The sequence below is a fragment of the Leptinotarsa decemlineata genome, unplaced genomic scaffold, assembly GCF_025532065.1.
Source record: "Leptinotarsa decemlineata unplaced genomic scaffold, Ldec_3_MD MMD2_tig00000882_RagTag_RagTag, whole genome shotgun sequence".
Lineage (NCBI taxonomy): Eukaryota > Metazoa > Arthropoda > Insecta > Coleoptera > Chrysomelidae > Leptinotarsa > Leptinotarsa decemlineata.
This window is the reverse complement of record NW_027412556.1, coordinates 62,680-86,860: the sequence shown is the minus strand read 5'-3', so window position 1 is coordinate 86,860 and position 24,181 is coordinate 62,680. Positions and strand designations below refer to the sequence as shown.

Below are 24,181 nucleotides of genomic sequence, written 5' to 3'. Positions count from 1 at the left end.
GTCACTTCACAAAGTCAATAATGATAGTACAAACAAATTGTTATTCAATTTCCCATTGATGTGGGAATATACTTTCCACCATCGACATATCATTAACAATTCAACAATATGTTGATACTTAGTAAAGTCAACACAGATAATTGAATATTTTTCAATTTAGTCACACTAAATCAGAGCAGAATTTGATACTATAGTTGTGAAACATTAACTACTGAAATTATTTGAACTGAGCCGGAGTCGGACCAAATAAACTATTTCCTTGTTTTGATGCCGCTCTTGAAGGAGCAAATCCAAGTAATTTCTGAATATTTTGTCTTATCGACATTGTACATAGTATATACAAGAAAATGAAGGAACAGTCGTAATAATCCTCTCCAGGAAGGTTTCGATGGCTAAGTCCTTGTATCCATGTCAACGGTAGAAATGGTAACCTTGCAACCACTCTCCCATCAAATCTGCAACAAAAATGTGAATATAAGTACCATTGACTGAGATGTTATTCCTGTTGATTGATTGGACAAGATTAACTTTACTTCAGAGTTTTCCAAACCAAATGAGGGATGATAATTATAAAAACCATTCATTTGAAACTTAAATTTGTACACCTAAAAAATTGAAATATGTTATCACTGGTTACTGATTTATATCATGGATTGATTTTGTACACCTCTACCAGGCATTGATTGTACTGTTAGAACTTTGAAATAAATGATCTTTTTTATAATCTAAATGGTTCAATTTAGTGATATGAAGCTTTTATTTTTGACTTTTTAGTTATATGAACTTTCAAAATGATTCCAATACATTTTTAATTCCTCAGAGCCTCGAAAACTCGAACGTGATATTAATATTGTTGAATCGATAACCAAGAATAACGTATACAGAAGATTGTTTAATATTCCACACCATATTTCTTGAAACTTGTTCAAAAACCCACCGACAAAACCAAAGATTTTGTCGAACCACTTACATGCTATTGAACATGCTCAATAAAGCAGTGAATGCAAAACCAATTGCGAACATAGATTTCATTTTAACAAAAGACAAATCTCTGTTATTATTTTTCAAACGTTCCTCTTCTCTTTCAATTTTCTTTTTGTGTTGTTTATCCAAAGAATCTCCATGCGTTTCTTTTCTCTTCTCCACTAGAATGAATATCATTAGTAAGGAATTCAAAACTCCATATCAAAGGCTCACATTTTTTGCTCTGTTTTTCCACTTCTGCTTTCAATTTCTGATATTTTTCAGTACGATACACCATCAGCCAAGTGAGTCCTTCACCTAGTAGAGCTGTGCAAATAGAAATGAAGACAATTAATAAAGTGTCTGCCCACATTTCAATTTAACTTTAGAGAGGGTTGGACACGAATTATCTATATTCAAAAATAAATAAACGATCGACAACACTTCAGTTTCTGAAACTGTGTACTTTACAACCTCCAAAGATTATTAGACCAACTTCAAAGTTATCCGAAAGTCCGAGTACCCACGAGTTAAGATAGTAGAACACGTTCACAATTTTTCATTTGTCAATTTTTTCGCAGTTCCAAAAATAATTGGACACAAGCGTTTTATTATGTTTTGGTTGGAGTATTACTGTTGACTAAGATGAATTTTGCTGTGAATTAATATAAGTGTGAATTGTGGAAAACTATCATTATCGATTTTTGTGGTTATTTTTCTCATTCGTATATTAAATTTCGTGAATTTTATTACGATAATAAAATGTGAAATGTAAAATGTGTAAATCTATGACACAGAATAGGTGTATGCTCATGGAACATGAGCACATCATAAGTGGCTGTTGTCTCCAGATGATTTTTGTATTATTATGTATAATTTATTGGGATTCGTTTCTCGTCGACATTTTTACTACTAGTTTCACTGTATTTTTTTTCAATTAAATTTCGGAAAGTAATTCAAATGATTTGTGGTTCAGATTAAGGAACATATCACTATGCCGCCTAAAAAGAAAAAAACTCCTGCAAATCCTGTTGTAGTAGGCACTGTGTCAACTCGATCAACAAGAAGACAAAGTATTGTAAATATAGAGATACCAAAATCAAGCAAAATAACAAAACATATTTCAAAAACAGCAAAAGGTTCTGGCAAGGAACATTTGGAAAAACCCACAATCCTGAACAAGCTCAGTCCTGAAATTCTTACAAATACAATTAGAAATTCCTATGAAAAAGTTTTTGGATCAATTTCTGAAATGCCAACTTTTCATTCCGACTTGAAGAAGCAATTATTACCTATCGCTTCAAAACCTCAGAGCAGTTCAGCTGTTCAACAAGCTACAGTATCAAATGTTGCTAAAAGTAATAAAGCTCTATTACAAATACTGCAAGATTGGGAGGATGACGAGGACAGTCAGGATGACAAATCAGATATACAAGTGAACAGTGTCTTGGAAGAGGAAACCACTAATAGGGGTAAGGGTTATGAGAACTTGGAATTTGACGCTGATGATATCAGTGAAATTATAGGACATAACTATAAATCAACTGTGGAATCAATTGGAAAAGTTGAAGACGATGCTGAAATTTTCAAGGAGTCGTCGCCTGAAAAAAAAACAAGTGGGTTTTCTGATGAAATTGACAAAAAAATGTTGATGGAAACTGATGTTTCTGAAAATTATACATCAGATCATGACAGATCTAATCTAGAAGAATGTTTTGTTCAAGAAAGTCAAGAAATTGTCGTGGGGGAGTCTGTTGAAGTAGCATACGAAGACGACGGAATGGGATGCATAATTGAAGAAATTGTTCCAGAGAAAATGGAAGAAGTAATCATATCTGATGGTATGTATAATATGCCTAATACGGAGGAAAACCACGATGACAATATTACTGAGATTCCTCTCGATCCGAACGATGTTGAAGGTGAGGATATCAAAGTCATTGAAGATGTAACAGTTTCAGAAGAATGTCAGTCAGTCTCTACTAGTGACTCTAATGATGCAGAGGTAAGGAAGTTTTTTTCTCAAGAAATTGAAAATGAGACAATCCTTGAGAAAAATAATTCAAAGCTATCTGACGCCACTATCAGTGAGAGTGAAAATGATTCGCTTTTAGAAAAACAGACACAAGATAGAGAATTTAAGAATGAAACGTCTCTCGAGTTTGGGGAAAAAATCCAGAGTGATGATAATAAATCTAATGTAGGCATCCAACCACCGCATACAAATGATTGTGAAGAAAAAGTCACAGACCCTGAGGATAGAACCAATCCAAAAGCTGAAAACGTAGAAAGTATGGAGACTGAAGAGCATGTTACTATCGAAACAACAACCATTGAAAAAGAAGTAGAAAAATTGCACCTTCAGGATGAACCTGCAGTGCATCAGTTTGTTTCTAATAGTGTATTGGAAAGAGAGTCGAATAACCTTCCTTTGTCTGGAGTTGCAGCTGTTGAATTAGATTCTTTTTCAGAACAGGAACAAATCGATTCATCTCGTAAAATTAGAACTCGAAGAATAAAAACACCCCAAGTAACAGAACGGCAATTTAAAATGTCCAAGCAGGTACTACCATCTAATAAGTCGAAGGAAAAAGTTTTGACTAAGACGGTGGAGACGAAATCAAAGGAAAAGAAAAAGCAGGAAGTAAAGACTAAGAATCCATGTTGATTTCAACTTCTAAAAAAGTACGAAGTAAAACTGATGTGAATAAAACTGAGAAGAAAGATAAGAAGGAGGAGAAAACTGATCAAGACTCTTCAAAAAAATCGTTCAAAGTAGAAAATGATTTGGATGATATGGAAGTGAGAAGATCTTCGAGAATAAAATTCATAAATCATCTGAATAAAAAAACTACAGGCCGGGGATTGGTCAAGTCTAAATCAGAAAGCTCTCTTAATGAATGCGATGTTTCAGATAGTAATTCTGTTCAGATGGAATCAGAAAAAAGTACTCCGACCGCATCGCCGAAAGTGATGTTGAAGGAACGGAAAACAAGATGGACAAGATCGAGTGATAATATAACCGCAGCTGATTACCCCTCCCAATCAATATTATCTTCGATTCAGAAAAAAATTGAATGTCACCTCGAACCACCTTCTATCGATAATGTAAAAGCCAAGATTCCAGCAAAAGATCCAGTGATAGCAGCACGACTGAAACAGTTTGTTCATTTAAAAGAAAATTTATATAAAACAGATAGAATGACCTGCAAAGAAGCCAAAAAAATGACCTGTGATTGCTTTTTAACTGCAGAAGAAAAAGAAGCCAACGAATTCGGTTGCGGAGAAGATTGTTTAAACAGATTACTACTAATCGAATGGTATTTATATATATATATTCAATCGTAATAACTCTAACTGATTCTCGAATTATTTCAGTGGAAATCTGTGTCAAGTAGGAGAGAGATGTACAAACAAGAGATTTCAAAAAGGTCTCTTTGCTCCCGTGGAAGTTTTCAACACTGAAAAGAAGGGGCTGGGTCTCAGAGCTGCCGCAAATATTGCTTAGTGAGATATTTTGTATATTTTTGTATTTTTTTTTTTCTGAAATAAGAATAAATTCACTTTGATATTCATGCCTTGCAGTGAAAGACGGGAAACAAATCTCGTCGGCAGTCAATGTCGAAGCTTGGCTTTGTAAGTGACCGCCTTGAAGAGGCGAATATCTTTGATATTCGAGGATTGAATTCTCTGTCGATCCCATAGATGGCGTTTTCCTAAGCGGAGACGTCATCGCTCTTCTTTAACATTTGGCAAAAAGATTGAAGTAAATAATATTTCAGTGGCGAGTTCATCTTGGAATATGTAGGAGAGGTGCTTGATTCCCATGAATTCGATAAAAGGGCCGAGGTCTATTCACAAGATAAAAATATTCACTATTATTTCATGGCCCTACGGGCAGATGCCATTATAGATGCAACAATGAAAGGTAACGATTCTGAAAGAACTTATTGGTATAGATCTTAATCAAAAATCCTAATTTCAGGTAATATATCTAGGTTCATCAATCACTCCTGCGATCCGAATGCAGAAACACAAAAGTGGACTGCTAATGGAGAATTGAGAATTGGTTTCTTTAGCACGAGGACAATTCTAGCAGGAGAAGAAATAACTTTTGATTATAGATTTCAGAGATACGGGTGAGTTCCGCTCTCTGGTATAATAATAATAATAATCTCTTTATTTACTCAGATTGATTTGTATAACCACAAGAGCAGAAGTACAAATGAAAAAGAGGAAAACGTCAATGCACAATATTGAAAAGAAATAAAACTATACGAAATAGATAATGTCACAAAGTTACAAATTAAAAAATGTGTAAAAAATAAAATAAATTATATCTATATATACACATATATACACACACACACACATATATATAATATATATATATATATATATATATATATATATATAATATATATACACACACATATACACACATATATACACACACATATGTACACATACATATACATATGTATACACATATATACACATACCCGCATATATACAACATACACGATGTATACCACATAAATATAATAATAGATAATTGTTTTCTATACACACATATAGTATTGGATTACAAATAAAAGTCATCAATACTGTAGCAGTTCTTTGACAGAAGAAGTTGCTTCAGTCTTGATTTAAAAATGTGTACATTTTCAGAATTTCTGATATTGTCGGGGAGTTTATTAAAAAGTTTGCAGCCTTGAAACTCAAAACTTCTTTGGAAAAAAGCAGTGCGATGTTGACTAGATAATAATAAGTGGGCATTCCGAGTAGAGTGATTATGATAGGCTCTGTTAGCAGCTAAAGTGTTTCTATTTCGATAGATATATGTGCAAGCTTCCATTATGTATACTCCTGCTAGCGTTAATATTTTCAAATTCTGAAAAGTTTCTCTACAAGAATCTCTATAGCCCAACTTAGCAATGATCCTAATAGCATACTTTTGTATAAAAAACACACGAGACACGGTAGAGGATGTGCCCCAGTTAAGGATGCCATATCTAAGATGCGAATTGAAGTTTGCGTAATAGACAGTTAATAAAATACTTTGACCACAATGGTGCGATAGAAACCTAAGAGAATAACAGGCTTTTCTAAGTTTATTACATAAGTGGTCAATATGTGTCCTCCATTGAAGTTTGTCATCAAAAATAACACCCAACATTTTTGTTGAGTTGATTAGGTTCAATTTTAAAGCAGTATCATCAAACAGTTTCAACCCATATTGTTGCCCAGTATTCATCTTGAAATTTAACAAGTTAGTTTTGGTTTCATTCAACATTAAATTGTTTTTCTTTGATCACATAATAACTTTTTTGTAGGTCTCTAGAGCTGTGTTTTTCGCGGAGTCCATATCGTTTTCAATAATTAATATATTAGTATCATCAGCATAACATGTACAGTGAATGGCCGAGTTCTTATTTAGGTACACTGATAAGTCATTGGCAAAAGCTAAATACAAGAAGGGTCCTAGAATGGATCCCTGTGGTACCCCATCCTCAATATTTCTTTCAGTACTTTAGTAAGGATAGGGGTATTCCTCTTACACCATATCTTGAAAGTTTGTCCAGCAAAAGATTATGGTTCACACAATCGAAAGCCCGTGAAAAGTCAATAAATAATCCTAAAACACATTTCTTTTTGTCTAGAGCACTTACCATTCGATTTCCATATATTTCCCAGTCGGTTTTTATTGAAATGCATTTTTCAGAAAAGAAGCTCAGAAGTGCTATTGCGGCGCTTCCATTTGCAGAGGATGGCTCGGAGAACAACCTGATTCTGAAGATGAGGAGGATGAAGAAGAAGAGGAAGAAGATGATGAAATTCTGAACGAATCGTTACCAGAACCCAAAATAGAACCTCCTCCCATAAAAGATAAAGTACCTGAACTAGCAGTAGAGACCGTTCGAGAGACGGAAGAAATGAAAGTAGTTGACCCGGAGAAACTAGGTGACACGAAAGAAACACAGATTCAAGAGCAAGTACCTGTTACTCCGACCGTGACTCCTGCCATAGCGAAAAAAAAATGTCAGAAGAAGAAACCCAGAATCGAACTCTTTGAAGAAATTGATGTAAGTGAAGCTAACTCGATAGGCTTCAAAAATTATCGTCTTTTATTTCATTCCAGCAACTTAATGAAGAGATGGAACTGTTGATAACAACTGGATTGAAAAATCAAGCACATACTTTGAAGCTGAGTCGACTCATGGTGAGAGCCAAAGAAACCCAACAGAGAACCAAATTGCTGCGTGTCTTGAGACGAGGCGAACTTCCTTGTCGCAGGTTGTTCTTGGATTATCATGGGCTCCGCCTGATACACGGCTACATGATTGACGCTCAGCATCTGGTAATGGCAAATAAAAAGTATGAATCTGTAAGGTAGGTCGACAATTGCGAATATAATCATTGAACTTATTTTCATTGGCATTTTGCAATGCAGATATACAAATTTTCACAAATCTATAGTACACGGCTTTTGCGCTCGGCGCTCCAGTCTACTTTCGGAGATACGGTCATCCAAAAATTGAAAAATCCACTATTTCAGGAATACAGTTCCACTTCCTTTTTTATATCATTCAAAAAGTATAATTTCCTCAAAGCATACCCTGAAGCTGCTGGATTCTATCCAGAAAAAACCATCCTCCTGATTGGAGATGCGAATATCATTTGCAACTTTGATAGTCTGGAACATCGAAGAAAGGTCGGGATTTGTCTCTCTTCTGTAGATACTTTCACGGGAAGTATTCAAGTGACTTGGCACATTTGATTCCACCAAGAGCGGCACATATCAGAAATACGTGACGGTCTGTGGCTGCTCATCGTTTTTGAGGTTCAACTCGGTACACCTCGAACTTCACTGTTTGAGAACTCTTTCATTTGGAGAACTGCGTTTATGTGGAATAAACTTACTGGGTACGTTTTTCCAAATGGATTTAATCTCCAGCGATTCAAATCTAATGTGAATCGCTACTTTCGCACAGGCACCGCTATTAGAGCCTCTTCAAGGAGTTTCCTGTAGTCCTTCCTTTCACAAGGAACTTCTTCAGTGGTTCTGTTGGAAGTGTTTCAAAATTATTCAACAAAATGAGTGAAAGGTATCAAGTATCTAAAAAATAAGAAATGTCATCTTCTTTTTTCCTCTAGTTCTCTATATCAGACACATATATCTAAGATGGAGAAATTACAAAACAAATTTGTAAGATCTTCACTACGAGTACTCTTGATGTTTTGCTACTTTTGAGTTTATCTACTTTGGGAACCGCCGACCTGAAGTTGACTTGAGACTTCTTCATGAAGTCATGAATGGTAATATGAACTGTCCATTTGTAACACGACTGATTGATTTAAATGTAAATTCAAGAAGAACCGGAGTATGGAAGTTTTTCAAAGTTCCTTCCCATGGTACTAGTTATGGCTCAAATGAATTCATTGCCAGAATGTTTTGGCTAGCAAATGAGAACAGCGTTGTTATTGATTTATTTGATAATTTTTTCAAAAATAAGGTTAAACTAATTTTCTATGAAGAAGCTGCTGATTATCATCATCAATAATAATTGTATATTTTTAGTATTCCATATTATTGTTCAATTTTTTTTCTTCTCTCTCACACTCACACACACTGTCTGTGTTTATTGTAAAATGGCAAGTCCTTAATGAAAATAAATAAGTAAATAATTTTTTAAGAGTGGGCTGTATATCAGAATAACTACCAATCTATACAAGGTCATAACAACATATATTAATTTTCTGATTGATTCGGCCGTTACTTGATGAAGATCCATAGTAATTTCACAAACTACACTTAAACGATTTGATCTCCACTAACTTTATTGAAAATAATCATAACATGTTTCGCTAAAACATTAGCTTTTTCAAATGATTAAATAATTAATCATTTGAAAAAGCTAATGTTTTAGCGAAACATGTTATGATTATTTTCAATAAAGTTAGTGGAGATCAAATCGTTTAAGTGTAGTTTGTGAAAAAACATATATTAACTTTTGTAATGGTCTTACTTTCAGATTGGAAATACTACAAACTCTTGCAGTTTTACCAATTCCTAACAAAACGATGCTTCAAGATAGCAAAGTACTCGCAACTGTGGAGAAATGGTCTACCAATAAAGAATTAACTTCCCCATTAGATTCAGATAGCAATTCTCCTAAAATTGAGCAGGATGTTATGGCCGAGAGAGTCAAGAAAGAAATTGATGTAGTGATGAAAAAAGAAGATTCAATGCCTGAAAGAAGCATTGAAGATCAAGAAGAAGAAATTAAATTTCTGGCGACGAAACTGTTGGAAGAATGGAAAAATCTGCCAGAAGTATTCAGGATTCCCAAGAAAGAACGAATCGAACAAATGAAAGAACATGAAAGGGAAGCAAATAAGAAATTCATGCAGAATGCCCAGAACGTTTATGGTGGTGACCACGATAAAGAAAGAAAGAGCGATAGATACCGATCGTTATCTAGATACAAAAGTGATAGAGACACTAATAGGAAACCTCCAAAACCTGGCGAGAAGCCAAGTGCCGAATTTTTGAGGCTCAGTAAAATAGAAAGGAGAAAACTGTTTGCTCTGCAGCATGAACTGAAGGAAGAGGAAAGGAGGATGAAACAACGAGAATTATGGCGGCAACATGAAATGAATTGTTTGATGATAGGAACGGATCCTAGGTTCACGGCTCCATTCGATCCCAGCCGTGGCTATCAGTGTATATGGAATCCTCAGATTGGTAAGTCGAAATTCTTTTCTTGAATATTTCGTATATCTGCCTCACAAACATGGAACGGTAGTTGGAATTTACTGTGTAGTAAATATATAGGCCGTGAGCCAGCTGTGGGGGTACCAAAGTCTTTGGTACCCCCACTAGATTGGAAAGTGGGTCTGTAAGCCATATAGAGAGTAGTGGGAAAACAAGCCAGGGAATACATTTGGGAAAACTTTTATAAAGGGACCTTATCAGGAGAGAACTGAAGAAGTGGTTCAACAAAGTAGGGATTGACTCAGAACAATTACTTGTCAGTGTCTATTGAGTGGCACCTGAATGAAATAGGGCTGTACGACAATGTTGAGTGGTTCAGCCTGACACCATCGAAAAGATCTTGGCGGGTGGAAACGGCGCGTTGGGCATATTAGATCATGAACTCTCAGACTCTAGTTGAGTTCTATACATGTCAGCCGTATATTATATAAAATACCTATGTTGCTGTATCGCTGCTGTTCCAATGTTTTGACAGAATCAGAATCAACGAACTTAGACGTGCGCAGCTTTCAAAAAATTGTTCTGCAGCGCCTACTAGTGGCGAGTTACAGAAAAACTGATAACCTAAAAACCTTCTCTATGAAAAATTACTTATGCTTGTCAAGTTTCATCACGATCGGTGGAGCGATGTAGAAGTTTATCACTTACCAACCAACCAACCAACCAACCAACAAACATCCATTTTTATATATTAGATGGGCGTAGGACCACAAGTTAATATTTAACTACTTCTGATGTCTCCAGTACCGATATTTTAAATTAATTTTTGAGTCATGTTTGAGCATTTATGTTGGAGGTCCTACTTTCATCAATTTCTGATTTGTCTCATTAGTAAATACTATGTACTTGAACGTAAAATCAATTTGCTCACATTTATTTTATTTTTTAGGTCAGTGGCAAAATTATCCTCTACCTCCAAATACGTCCCTGTATCCATCCCAGCCTCCCCAGTTACCCAACTTGAATATACCACCACCTCAAATTCCAAAAAGCTTACCCAACTACTCGTATACCCCACCTTTAGGCGTAACCAACAGTTTGAGCCTCGATATTGCTCAACTTCCTATAAGTGGGATGTCTGGATCAATCCAGCTTCCCGCACACAACGTACCTGAGATAACAACTGCCAGTTCGTTGCATCCACTAGCTCAGAATATTACGAGACATCCGCAGGTAACATGATATTTAATATGGATAAATAAATGTTTTTCCAATGCCTTCCTCAAGCATAAACTGCCAGTTTATGGCAGTTTATGCCAGATTGTTCCTCAATACTCCTAATCAATACAATTAACTGTATTGATTAGTTAATTTTTTAATATGGATTTTCATCAAGTATCGGCCAGTTCTATTGAATTGAGATACAGCAATTGAACGTAAGGTGTAAAAAGTATCGAACAGATTTATGAATGTGATACACTTTTTTAAGCTCTTTTATTTCAAAAATACTTTTGATTGCCTCTTTAACAAAAATTCAGTTGACAAATGGGTCGATTCACATTCGAGTTGCAACATGGCTCTACGGTAATAAAAGAAACTTTATTTTAGTTTTATAAGGTCAATAATATTGTGATGAAAGTTTACATGGCCCTGCACGGAATTATACGTAATACAAACCTAATATAAGCGTTACCTAAATTCTTCAAATAACACTCCATTTTTATCCACCTCCATCATTTGTTGATTGTCATTCACTCCAGCCAAGACTAGAAACATAATAGTTGAATTATCAGGACCGTACTTGCCCAGTTGTACCATTTGCAATGGGGAATGTTCCTCAATTTGGGTTATTACACCAAATGCAAGTTTGAACAAAATAAAGTTGAGTTTAATTCATGAGTTTTTCAAAGTCACTTCGAAAAGTATTCAAATTGATGTTTCAGATGTTGGGTTTTAATTTTTAAAGGGATTTGTTTCTAATTCACATATTGGCAACAGCGCCTATATCAAGTCGAAATGATGTATTCGTACCTAGATATTCTACTTTAAAAAAGCAAAATTATCTTTATAAATCAACAATTAAGGCAAAATATAAATTATAGTTCAATACCACCTCCACAAGCCACATAAACAACAGTTGTTTTGTTATTTATTTATATAGAGGAAGATAGGTTAGGTGCACAAAATGTCATATGTCACAGAATGTCTCGGAACTCGGAACATAAGTAAACAGAACAGCACGCCTCTGAAATATGTCATCTTTGTTTGTCTCATACAGGTAACAGATTCATTGTCCTTTATTAGCTATAACCGATGTTGCCAAATGGTGAAATAGAAACGAATCCCTTTAAATGTTGAATGCATTATTTCATTCGTCTTTTTTAAGCATTTGAATAATTTTTTAAAGAAAAAGGTTTAAATGATAAGTTTAAAATGCGTTGTTTTAGAGTTCTTTTATGAAAACTACTTGATTTTCGTCAGGAAGAACATTCCTCATTATACAACAAAATACATTCATTTCAATAATCAAATCGAAAGTAAAATCATTTATTTCTTTTACTACTATAACATTTTACAACCTAGAAACACAGCCCCTGGAGAAATTGCTGTCATTTTGAAGTCAACCAAGATATAAAGAAGGAAAATGTTAAAGTTGGTTGAAAATCCCCTTTATTTGAATGACATTTCTCCATTTTTTTTTTACATGTGTTGCTGTACAATTCAATTGTTTATATGTAGATACCAATGAGTCATGCCACAACGACAGTGCCGTTGATACAATATCAAGAACAGATCAATGTGAAGGAAGAAGATTTATCACAAGTCAAATTCATGGGACCTATTCCACCCCCTGCAAAATTACCTCCGAAATGGAAATGCGCAAAAGATAAATATGGAAGACCCTACTACTATCATATTAAAATCAGAAAAAGTCAATGGGAACCACCACCTGTTGAAGAGCCAACAGAAGAAAATGATTGTAAGTAATTAAGGTTTCTATTTATTGAAACACGAATTTAGGGGATGGTCCAGGATCACGTAAGCATGTTTATTACAATTATTTACCCCCCCCCATTCTCTTTGTCAGCAAAAGTAAGCAAAGCTCTTACCCCTCTCCCATGCTTACGTAAACATTGTTATATGCATTTTGCGTTTAAAAATATGAGTATTTATGCCTTTAATACTTCCATCCGTAGTCAAATAGTTCATTTGGGAAGAAGGTTAATATCATTTTCTCTCATTTCATGATTTCAGCATTCGAATCCGAGTCGAGTTCTGATACAAGTACTGTAAGCTCCGATACCAGCTCAGAAAATTCCGAGAGTGAAGATGACATTGATGATACGAAACTGTTGTTGGAAGTCAGAAAGCAAATGGATAGTTCTAGTAAGGTATCTCTCAAATCTGTCTTACCAGAACAAAAGAAAATGGAAGAATCGATGGAGACAACTCCCAGTCCTGAAGATAAAATTTCGAGAGGAGTTTTAGACCACGAAGAAAATATTGTGAAATCGTCGTCTTTCGTTGAAGAAGAAGTGAGAAGACCCTCCATAGATATGAGATTGAAAGAACTTGATTTATTCAAAGACGACAAACCACCTAAAAAAAAACGAAGGGTCGGTTTGTGCGAAGAAATTATTATTAGTGTAAGTATGTCGGCGCTGTTTCGAATTGAATATTTGGGATTTTGAATACATGAGTACATTTACCAACACATTGAAATAATGAAGTGAAAACAGATAACAGGAAAAAACTACAATGTCGGGCTATAAATGCTTTGAAGTGAGATTTTCCTCGATAAAATAAAAACACTCTCCACTTCTTTGCTATTGGCTGGTCTATAAAAGAAAGAGAAGGGCACATTTTTCCTAAAGTTGGACTCTATTCATCAAGTTGAAGAGAAACGGAGGCAATTATTGCACCAACTTCTTCTCTGATGAGCTTCCATACAGTCTGATTTATTTACAGAGCTCAAAACAAAATCATGATTATAGAATGTCTTAGTTTCATTGACCAAGTTCTTCAAGATACTTCTCTTCTTCCTGTATCATTTTACTGGGTATTGATTACAGGCCCTACTTTGAACTATAAAGTGCAGATTTCTTATGGTCAAGTTATTATTGCAAATTCAATTCGTATCAGATTTTTCATTTTTGAAGCAATAACTTCTTATGGGAGGGTTAACCGCTTCGTTCCTAACTCGTTATAGCGCCAGTCTGTCTGGCTTTTCTTTCTCTCACGCATACGTCAGTGGAAGTCAGGTTCCTCCTCTCTCGTCGGACAGACGCTCAGTGTTTAGTGTGCGACAGACATATACTGTATTATAAAAATGTAACCAGCAAGCACGTTGAATTCTTTTATTATGTTAAACGTTTCTTAAAAATGATACTGATTTTGTGTATGTACATTATTAGTATAATTATTCAATCCTACAAAAATTAATCTGTTTAAAATCTGTTTTTCCGTTAATCAGCTGTCGCCCCCATACGAACGACAACTTTCAGAAGTTGAGAAACTTGTGCGAGCTTAATGTGTGACTCATATAATATATGTACATACACAAAATAATCAATGAAAGATTTCATTATTAACGTAAGCTTCTCTCAAGTTGAACAATTTCAAGATTAAATAGATCAACTTGATTAGTTCATCACTTCTGTCGGGCGTCCCGATACGCACACGTTTTTTTGTATGTAGGTTTCCATCTGGTGGAACTGGAAAGTAATGTTTCGAAATAGTGGAAATTAATGATGCGGTCACTGACCCAATGAAAATTCTATTTTGAAATAAAATGTTGTGTGTATTTTGAAATATCGAACAAGCTTAACAGGTTTCGATCTCTCCGATTCTAGCCAAGGACCGAAGAAGACAAGAAACAGTTCAAGGAGGACATCAAAAGGTACAAAGCAAATAAAGAAAAATTGAAACGGCAGAAAGAATTGATTCTGCAGCAGACGAAAAAACAACTGCGGGAAATAGAACTCAAAAAAATAAAAGAAAAACGTTCCAAACCGTTCTTGAAGGTAAAAATAAAAGACTTGCCAGATTTCAATAGTGACGCCGCCAAAAAAATCAAGGAAACATTCAGAACAAATATGGCTTCAACCGTTGTCAGTTCTCTGAATGCCTACAGAAAGACTGATTGTACTGAAGGGAGAATTACCAATACAGATGACTTCAAACATTTAGCCAGAAAGGTGAGAATATTGTTGCCATGATAATCGTTTCATATCTTGATATCATACAGGGTGTAGTGAGTAAGTACGGCAAACTTCGAGTGGTGATGCTGCTTGAAAAAATCTTGACGGTTTACTAGATAACTTTTGTCTGCAAAAGCTTCGTTATCCGAGATACGGGGTGATGAGTTTGTCTTAAAAATTAACTATACACAACGCAGCAACTAATTTATTTCTCTATAATCAGGGGTTGCAAGTATAAAACAATTTTTCCGGGAAATTTGTATCAACACAGTGATAATGGAAACAAAACTAATGCTACTCTAATTTTTTTTTAGTTGACCCACTTCGTGATGCTGAAAGAGATGAAGCACATTTCTAAAATTGAAGATCTTACATGCACAGATAATGTCAAGATGAAAGCAAGAGAATATATTCGCAAATATATGAGCAAATTTGGCGAGGTTTACGTCAAACGTAACGACTCTCCAGATTTCAAAGACTAAAAACTTTGGTTGGCTTCCATCTGTGATAAAGAGTTCAACTGTTCAGTTTTTATAAATGTTTTCATTTCTTCAGACTATTGGCAGTACCACGTTGTTTAATGTGTAACTGTTGAAAGAGTTCAGATTGTTTTTATTTATTTCCAGTGTTCTGTTTTTACTTTTATGTAAGGAATGTATTTTCTGTTGAAATTAAAATTTTCAGAAAATACTATCATGTAATTATCCAAATATAATAATTATCTTAGAGCGCCTACGTAAAAATAAAATGTTGAGTCTTCGGCAGTGTAAAACAGCAGTTTTGTTAGAGGTGTACCAATTCAGTTGAATTTTTTTTTCTACTATGAACGAGATATTGAACATCGTTGAAATTCACCAGAATTGGGACAGAATCCGAGAAACAAGTTTTGAGAAGGTATAAAATAAATTAAACCAGAATTTAATCAGAATTTCAGCCAAACAACAAAGGAAATTATAGTCCGTTCATAATTTGTTGATAGCTCACTGCAAGTTTGACCCTCATTAGAGAACTGAAATACAGAGAGGACAGCTAATATGATATAATAACAAAAACCAAACTAAAACTGGCAGTTTAAGATGTTTTCGACTAACCCACCTTGTATCTGAAGAAATACAATACAGCTATAAAACTTTTAATCCGATTATGTAGGTATTTTGAGTGGAAATGAGAGACCAGTGTCGTAGAGTATATGATTAAAACATTAGTTACTTTAAATAAATAAATATATTAATATTCTTAAACTGTAGGTACTGTAAACTGTATTTTTATTTTAAAAAAATTTCTTCATTTTATTCAAAAATAATAAGTTACTTGCAATTTGTAAAAAATACATCTTCGGAATCCGAGTCGTCTTGCAGGTTAATAATTAGCGGTTGTGTCTCTACAGTCGCATCAATTATATTGTCAAGATCCCACATTTTTTGTTCTTCTTCTACTGCATGTCTTACTGCATCTCGCCAATTTTGTTCTGTAATATGTTGTAAAGACTCATATAACAATTCACGTACAGCTTGTATTTTATATGACGTATTTTTTTTAGCCACATAGCTTTTCATTTGTGCCCAAGTGAGTTCAATTGGATTTAATTTGCAGTGGTAGGGTGGAAGTCTAAGTAAGGACTGTGATGTTTCGTCTTTCCGCCGTTTTGTCAACTACGTATTTCTTGATCTTAGATTTGTGTTGCCGGGCAATTTTTAAAAGTTCTGCTTTAACCATTCCATCTTCGTAAGGCAGGGACTTATTCCGCAGCCAGTCAATGATATCCTGTTTCTTCCACGCAGTCGTTGGAAGTCTTTCAACTAGTCGTGAATGATAAGGTGCATTATCTAATACTATAATTGAGTTTGGTGGTATATGTTCAATCATCTGCTCAAAATACTCTTAGAAAACATCAGCTGTCATCTCCTCGTGATAGTCTTTTGTGCTTTTGGATTCAAATTCCAACAAACCATGCTTAGCAAATCCTTTTTCACTGCCAATGTGAGAAACTATTAATCTACTGCCTTTACCAGAGGGTGGGGAAATACCAGTAGACCAACCTTCCATAAAGGCTTGCCTGGAGCTTGATATATTTTTATCTGTCCAAATTTTTGTGAGAGTATGACCTGCGTTTACCCACGTTTCGTCCTGATAGTAAATTGGCCTTCCTTCAGCCCGAAATTTTCGTATAGATCTTAGATACTTTCTCTCCAACATATTATCTCTTCCCGGTCAATCAAAAGTGATTTTCGGTCTGATTTCTCCCACCGGAAATTTAATTCTTTTAAAACTTGCCACAATTTGGTTCGTCCGACATGAGGCAAATCCGGGTCATCTCTAACTTCTTGTAAAATTTTGTTTAAGTTGGGTATTTCTTTTTTGGAAAAAAATTCGTGAATTTTCCTTCGAATACCATTTTTGGCAAATTCATCAATTTCAATAGGTTGTCTCCCCCTCTTTAAGTATTCGTTTCTATTTGGGTTAGCTATACCTTTTTTTTTCTTTCTGATAGGAACCTATATATTGTTGACTCCCCTACGCCCGTCATGTTGGCACAACTCTTGATTATGTTCTGAACAGTGTTTGTGGGATTCTGAGAAACCAGAGCATCGTGAACGTTCAAAACAATAGTCTTCTCTCTTGGTGAATAGACAGACTTACTGACTGTACGCAACAGTACCGGTGTAAAACTTGATGATGTTGATGATGATGATGAAGCCATCGCAAGCAATCAAACAAAACAAGCAGGAACGAAAGGTACGTATATGTTTGTAGGAATATGAAAAAAAGTTACTCACGCACTGCACAAAATTCGTAAAATAAATATTAGAGACGTTAATTAATGCCGTAGACGCCGAAAAACCAACGAGCCGTAAATTAAATGCGATTAAAAAATGTACTAAACCAAAAATTATTTTCGTTCGTAACAACTTCACCCTTTCAAAGCAAGTTTCGAATATAAACTGAAGCTTTATATTTAATGAATAAACACCTCAGGAACCTCCGCCTATGATTTTACGACCGTTTTATGACTTGGGTCCTCATTTTGTGCTATCGACAAATTATGAACGGACTATAGATATTATAGAAAATTCACACTATTTTTCATCGAAATTAATGATGGACACTTGATTGATTTTCAAGAGTATCAACGGTTTGAGAATTTGAATCTCTTCTTCTATTTTGTCTTACTCTACTCGCATTTCTACTGTAAGGATTCTTACGAATTTTCAGATTGTTCAGTCATTGTTATTGTATAACAGAATTCTTACACTAAAAAAAGTCCAAACACCAAGAAACCAGTTGAATGAAAGATGAGTTCTTAAATGCATCATATGGATTCATCTACTAGTCGATTCGAAACGTTAGCGCGTTTCTATTTGTTTAATCAAAACAAATTTTCAGTTGGTTTTAAGAACTCACCTTAACAAATACGTGACGTCATTGGAGGAACACTGATTTGTCATCCAGCACAACTATGAGATATATACAGTGACGGCTATTCAAGAAAGAACGGACTGGCTATTCAAGAGAGAACGGACTCCAACAACTAAACAAAGATGTAGAGATTCACGTTTGGCATTTACGTTTCTGATTCTCATAACATTAGATACTTTTTACGTGCTGTATATTTCCATTGTGAAAATTTTGGAATTTGTCATATGGTGCTGTGACGCAATAGCCAAGATGTGTGATCCGCAGGTGGAAAGTGACGTCACGGATAGTCCGTATGATTATGGCTCTGAAGAAAATCCTAGCAGGAACTCGAGAATACAGGATTAAAGAAATCGTTCAAACGGTTTGCAGAGTCACGTATGCGTTTGACTGCTAACCTAACCTCATACCGATACAAATCGGTATTCACTATTCCTCGGTATTTTTTGAGCCAATGTCATGTGATTTTCAGGCTCACTCAAGTGTAATCACATTTGGCTTTACAAATGACCTTCGTTAGCAAGTAGCGGGATGCCCCTAGTTGCTGAGTCCATTGAAAATAAGAAGAAGTCAATGTAGGTTAGATTTTATTTTCAATTATTTCTGCAGTTATGTTTAAAAAAATTATTTTAGTTTCACTCATTGGAATAATATTAAGTTTCCTCTTTGGTGATGAAGCTACTGAAGTAATAGCTAGCTTATTTGGTTCATTATTATTTAGCCATTACCGCTCGACCTCACATCCAGAACCTACTTCAGAAAAGCTGTTTGGCAAAGATGAGCTAAAATTATATAATGGTCTTGATAAACCTGAATTGTATTTGTCTTTATTGGGATATGTATTCGATGTTAGTAAAGGCTTCAAACATTATGGTCCAGGGCAGCAATACAATATTTTCATTGGTTGGTTTTTATTTCAAAATCACTTTATTCTGAATTAATCAACATCAAAAAAAGATATAAGATGTGTGGTTGTTTCTGAATTTTAATTGCACTTTAATGAATTTACACACAAATGTCAATATCAAAACAGACTTCCTTCCAGTTATTAATACCAATTCTAGGTTGTGATGCTTCACGTAGCTTTGTAACGGGTGATTTCAATAAGGACGATATCAATGATGAAGTGGCTGATCTCAATAGAGATGAACTAAAATCCTTACAACATTGGTTGAATTTCTACAAAAAGGAATATGTTGAAGTAGGTAAGTTTATTCTGAAAAATAAAATTGAATAGTTATATATTGAATTTGTTTCCGAGGAAAACTGGAAGGAAAATATTTTGACAAACATGGTAAACCTACTCCTTATGGAATACTAGTACAAAAGCTAATAAAAGAAGCTGAGATTATCGAACAAAATGAAGACGAGGAAAAACAGAAATTTCCACCATGTAATATTGAATGGGACCCAGAAAAGGGTACAAGAGTGTGGTGTTCAAAAAATAGGTAGGTAATTTGTATTTACGAAACGTCATTTTTTTCTGCAGTCTAAAGTAGAATACTATATAAAGATGAAAACATATATAATCTAATGACAAGTAATCTCTGGATAATATTTGTTGGGGATCTGAATTATGACATCCTAAAGAACAATAGTGAAAATTCAATAAAATTCAATAATACTAATGATACTCAAAACAAATTAATAATATTCAATGAAAGTAATTTTTTGTGGAGGAAAAAATCAGTTTTTTTATCGACTTTTTTTGGGTATTTGTTATCTTCCATAATATGGAAGTTTATTTCTTTACTTCTTCGACAGATTTCAAAGAAGTTTTAAAATATATTGTATATTCTCATGTCTGGAGAGAATATCTCAAATAGCTCCTTAGAAATGGACCGTACTTGGCTACCCATCTTGAAGAAAAATTTGGATAGTGGCAATATGGCAACAGACTGATATCGGAGAGTACCTTGTATTACATCAAATGTTTCAGTTGTCAATCAACAACATTGACATAATTTCATATTTCAAAACTTCTTTGACATCTGTCGAAGAAGTAAAGAAATAAACTATCAAAAAAAGAATAACTGCGAATATATTCAAATTTTTTATCCATTTCAGAAGTCAGTGGCAGATTTTGGCCTCGGAAACGTAAAAGATAAGTATTATTTCTTAACAATTTTTTTGATAGGCAAAATTGTCAAATGCGACAAGTTACTGATAAATAGAAGATTTTTCTTTGTGAAAAATACTTTGATTTTTACGCAGTGACTTATCGGGGTAAACTAAAAAGTTTGCCCTTCTACACTTGTATAAAGTTCTCCGTTATAATTTTTATATTTTTCAGATTGTGGAAGGTAACAATTACCCGAAAACGGTCGATAAAAAATTAATAATTATCCGACAAAGATTCCTAAAAACACTATTTCTTTGATTGATGTTAAATGTATTTCCAGTGAAATGGAAGTTGGGTCTGGTACATAAAAAGTCTTGGATATCTTAGAGCAAATATTGATCCACTGCTCTATAATCACTGAAAATACATTTACCAACAAAAACTTCAAACAAATATTGATAAAAATCAATAAAAACTTACCGAATAACTTTCCAACTGTGACTTGATTCAAAGACAATCTTTTCGAAGAGGGTATAAATAATAAAGTGAACATATTTGATCAATATATTCTCACTTGGGAAATCCAGACCACCAGGGCTCACTGACAATATGTAAATGATGTTATCTTCACTTAATAAGGATGATGATAGCAAAATTACATCGAACACGAAAAGTGGTTGGGGACGAAAAAAAATTTTTTTCAAAAAAAGACAATTTTTTGTTCGGAAATTAGTACTTGAGTAGAGGTCGACGAGAAATATATTTGGTTGATAATCAGTAATGCAATAAAACTAGATAGTCACACCCACTTCTGAAAATTATTAATTTCTGATTACGTATAGTGAGCTACTTGAATTTTCGATTGAAAGATAATCACATCAATAAAATTTATGCGGGTCGTAAAGTACCAACCCTAATGATATTAATCAGTTTGATTTTTCGTACTAGTAAACAAGGCAAATAATGATAAGAATCACTTTCATATGTCTCGAAATAACTTAACTAGATCTAGATACGTCAAAACTTAAATTTTTTTCAATATATTTCAGCGGAGGCATTTCAAGAAACTGGATTGGAGTTCCACGACAGTTATATGAACCCGGATCGAAGAGTTACAGATGTGCATGTATTAGCGAACATAACGAGAAGTTGGCGAAATTTAAGGAATACAAGGATTGTCATAATTCTGAAAGTTGTATTTTGAAAGAGTAATTGTGTTTATCCAAAAATTGTTTTAAAACATGACATGCGGAAATATACTTGGAAATACTAATTTCTTGAAGCAGCGGCACAATAAATCATTAAGTCACTATTCCATTATTGCTATCCTGTGTTTGTTTTTATTATTTGATGTTGATCTTCTGAAAGAACATTAAAAATCAACAAATTTTATGTCGTTTTTCAGCTTGTATCGTTTTCACAACAACCCACGAACTCACGGGATGATGTGGGATTGAAGGGGACTATGGTGGGTTGTAAAAGTAAAAGATGAATCTACACCTTAAAAATATGTTCATTTCAGGCGAAATATTGATGATTATATGGAGGCGCTAATAGGGCATGCCCTATTAGCGCCTCCATATACGTACCTCACAAACAGATGGCAAAAAAGGTGCCAAATCAAAATTTTTCTTTCCATGATTTTGTTTTTGGAAATTACATTCCTCAAAGCATTGGGTATCATTATGAAACTATACTGTGACGCAACTCCCTCTCCTAACCCTGGAATTTTTTTAGTACAGAAGAGTCATTGTAGAAACCGAGTATTCCTATGAAGTATTCTAATTGGTTCGTTTACGAAATGATATGCTATTCAATGGCTTGTATTATCGTTCATTTCTGAAACAGATAGATATCAAGTTGACAATGTTATTGAATTTTAAAATAAGATTCGTTGATAGAAAAGTTTACGCGGACGCCACCTAGAGTTGACTAGCAGAACTTACTGGAATGAAGATCCAATGGAAATGTAGAAATTTTTTTGTGCCTATGGAATGTTTTTATGTCGAGGTTATATAGTTCACGCCTTCACAGATAGATGGCAAAGGAGGTCCAATAGGTCATAATATGCATGTAATATAAAATAGCTCATTTTAATTTTTTTCTTAATCTATTTTGATACCAGATCAATGTAAATGGGTTCACATGACTATATACTTTATAAATTTTGAATAGTTCATAAATGAACCACATACATACAACAGAAGTACATCTATGTTGATTCTCTTCTTTTACTTGTACGAGACTGAAGCTTTACTTTTCATAAAGTTATTTTGTCTGAACTCGGACGTAATTTTACAAAACCCACAAAAAATCATGATTACTTTCATAATCGATAATGATCCCATGTTATTCAAAGTCTAAAGTCAGAAAACCGAGATTGAAGTCATTGAATAAAATGAAGAAATCAAAATCATTGTGAAATGATATACAACAAAATAAATGTCAGGAATAATTCTCCCCAAAATATGGTAGATCGGTGACCAGAGCCGAGTTTAAACTGTGATGTGATCTAAGTTTCAACTGTCTCAGGAGCCGAGTTTCGACTGTGAAGGATGACGGGTTTCAATTTTGACGGGAGCTCAGTTTCAACTGAGGAAAAAGACCAGTTTGAACTGTTGCAGGAGTCGTGTTTCAACTGTGGCGGGTGCTGACGGGTCCCATATGATATGCTATTCACTGGCTCGTATCATCGTTTATTCCTGAAAGAGATGGATATTGAATCATTAATAAATTGGTGGATGTAGCCGTCACTACGTGGTAGGAAATCATAATGAAAAAAAGAGAAATGAAACTCTTTATGTTTTTACCGCTTTTATTTGTAACTAACGTTACTGCAGTTTCATCCTATACGGTGTTACGGTTTCATTTTGTCATTTATTCTGTTTTGAGGTCGACGACTATTTAAACCTGAAATGAATACTTCCTTGAAAGTTTTGGGATATTTTAATACCTCGTCATTCGTTTAGTTCTCATTCACTGACAAACAACTATATTCGAACGCATTAATTATATTCGAACACATATTCGAATCCCTTTAAGGATTCCGTGCTCTGACGGAACACGGAAAGGTGAATGTCTTGCCGCCGAGATTCAAAATTTGTTGTGATACTTTTGGTAGCCATTTGCTAATTTTCGAGTTTATGTCTAAACTTCTCGATTTTTCGGATTAATCAAGTATGATCATCTTTTATAAGAATAGGAAATTTTTATTCTTGGCATTTGGATGCTGGTAAAACATTCAACTCACTTGTTGGATTCAATTGCTTATGGAGAACAGAATCTTACTGATTTGAATTTTGGCTTCTTGGGACAAAAGTAAACCTATAGGCCACACGACACTACAGGCGAGTTGATATTTATCAACGAGACAACTCATATATTCAGAGAATGAGCTTGATCATTCTGTCCAGACTCCAGACGTATCGTCCCGGACATCACTTCCAGTGAACCGTTTCCATCTAATATGAATTGTTTCATTTTAGGCTTTCTTTCATCTGAATACCGCTTCCTCGTGTTAGTATTGCTATAAGACTAGACATCCTTGCATGAATGCCTAATACAGTAGTAGCAGTAGTTAGTAGTTAACCGCTGTTGTACCGATCACAATTGTTGTACGGACAGAGCACTGCAGACCTAAGTTTGTAACTCTAAAACCATTCTTGTTCTGCAAGCCACCTTGAGGGAGAGACACACACATATAAGCTTAGTTATTAAGATAGGGACAAATAACTTATCAGAGACTAGATTTTTGATGCTTGATCTATTATCTCAACAAAGATTTATGTTCTTCAAACCTGCCCAAAAGGGGAAGAATATTAG

General features: G+C 34.5%; 3 protein-coding genes across 4 annotated transcripts; 2 read left to right on the top strand and 1 right to left on the bottom strand.

Moving 5' to 3' along the window:
- Positions 1-21: 21 nt before the first annotated feature.
- Positions 22-21,147, bottom strand: LOC111509950 (calcium load-activated calcium channel). 2 transcript variants are annotated; one of them, XM_074174703.1, is made up of 4 exons: positions 20,840-21,147; positions 1,198-1,290; positions 971-1,145; positions 22-455 (listed from the first exon to the last, which is right to left on the bottom strand). In XM_074174703.1, the coding sequence occupies exons 1-4, from the start codon at positions 20,910-20,912 to the stop codon at positions 218-220; spliced, it is 579 nt and encodes a 192-aa protein (XP_074030804.1). In that variant the 5' UTR covers positions 20,913-21,147; the 3' UTR covers positions 22-217. The 2 variants fall into 2 exon arrangements, with proteins under 2 accessions (XP_074030804.1, XP_023021575.1); XM_023165807.2 differs by lacking the exon at positions 20,840-21,147 and having other exon boundaries at positions 1,198-1,528.
- Positions 1,827-15,573, top strand: Set2 (SET domain containing 2). The gene is given in 13 exon segments (XM_023165812.2): positions 1,827-3,626; positions 3,629-4,283; positions 4,342-4,470; positions 4,746-4,891; positions 4,949-5,102; positions 6,689-7,049; positions 7,106-7,356; positions 9,000-9,712; positions 10,632-10,915; positions 12,422-12,662; positions 12,938-13,329; positions 14,536-14,880; positions 15,198-15,573. Coding segments are annotated over 13 exon segments (5,508 nt in total). The 5' UTR covers positions 1,827-1,957; the 3' UTR covers positions 15,366-15,573.
- Positions 18,864-21,751, top strand: LOC141482104 (neuferricin). The gene is made up of 4 exons (XM_074174702.1): positions 18,864-19,200; positions 19,362-19,502; positions 19,559-19,745; positions 21,409-21,751. The coding sequence occupies exons 1-4, from the start codon at positions 18,909-18,911 to the stop codon at positions 21,569-21,571; spliced, it is 783 nt and encodes a 260-aa protein (XP_074030803.1). The 5' UTR covers positions 18,864-18,908; the 3' UTR covers positions 21,572-21,751.
- Positions 21,752-24,181: the final 2,430 nt, after the last annotated feature.

What these genes read in the sequence shown, in the direction of transcription:
- LOC141482104 (XM_074174702.1), top strand. Translation starts at nt 18,909, where the DNA reads ATGTTTAAAAAAATTATTTTAGTTTCACTCATTGGAATAATATTAAGT. An exon ending in AAAGGAATATGTTGAAGTAG is followed by an intron (nt 19,503 to 19,558) that starts GTAAGTTTATTC and finishes TTTGTTTCCGAG; the next exon opens with GAAAACTGGAAGGAAAATAT. An exon ending in GTGTGGTGTTCAAAAAATAG is followed by an intron (nt 19,746 to 21,408) that starts GTAGGTAATTTG and finishes AATATATTTCAG; the next exon opens with CGGAGGCATTTCAAGAAACT.
- LOC111509950 (XM_074174703.1), bottom strand. Translation starts at nt 20,912, where the DNA reads ATGTTCACTTTATTATTTATACCCTCTTCGAAAAGATTGTCTTTGAAT. An exon ending in CACAGTTGGAAAGTTATTCG is followed by an intron (nt 1,291 to 20,839) that starts GTAAGTTTTTAT and finishes CTATTTGCACAG; the next exon opens with CTCTACTAGGTGAAGGACTC. An exon ending in TTGAGCATGTTCAATAGCAT is followed by an intron (nt 456 to 970) that starts GTAAGTGGTTCG and finishes TTTTTGTTGCAG; the next exon opens with ATTTGATGGGAGAGTGGTTG.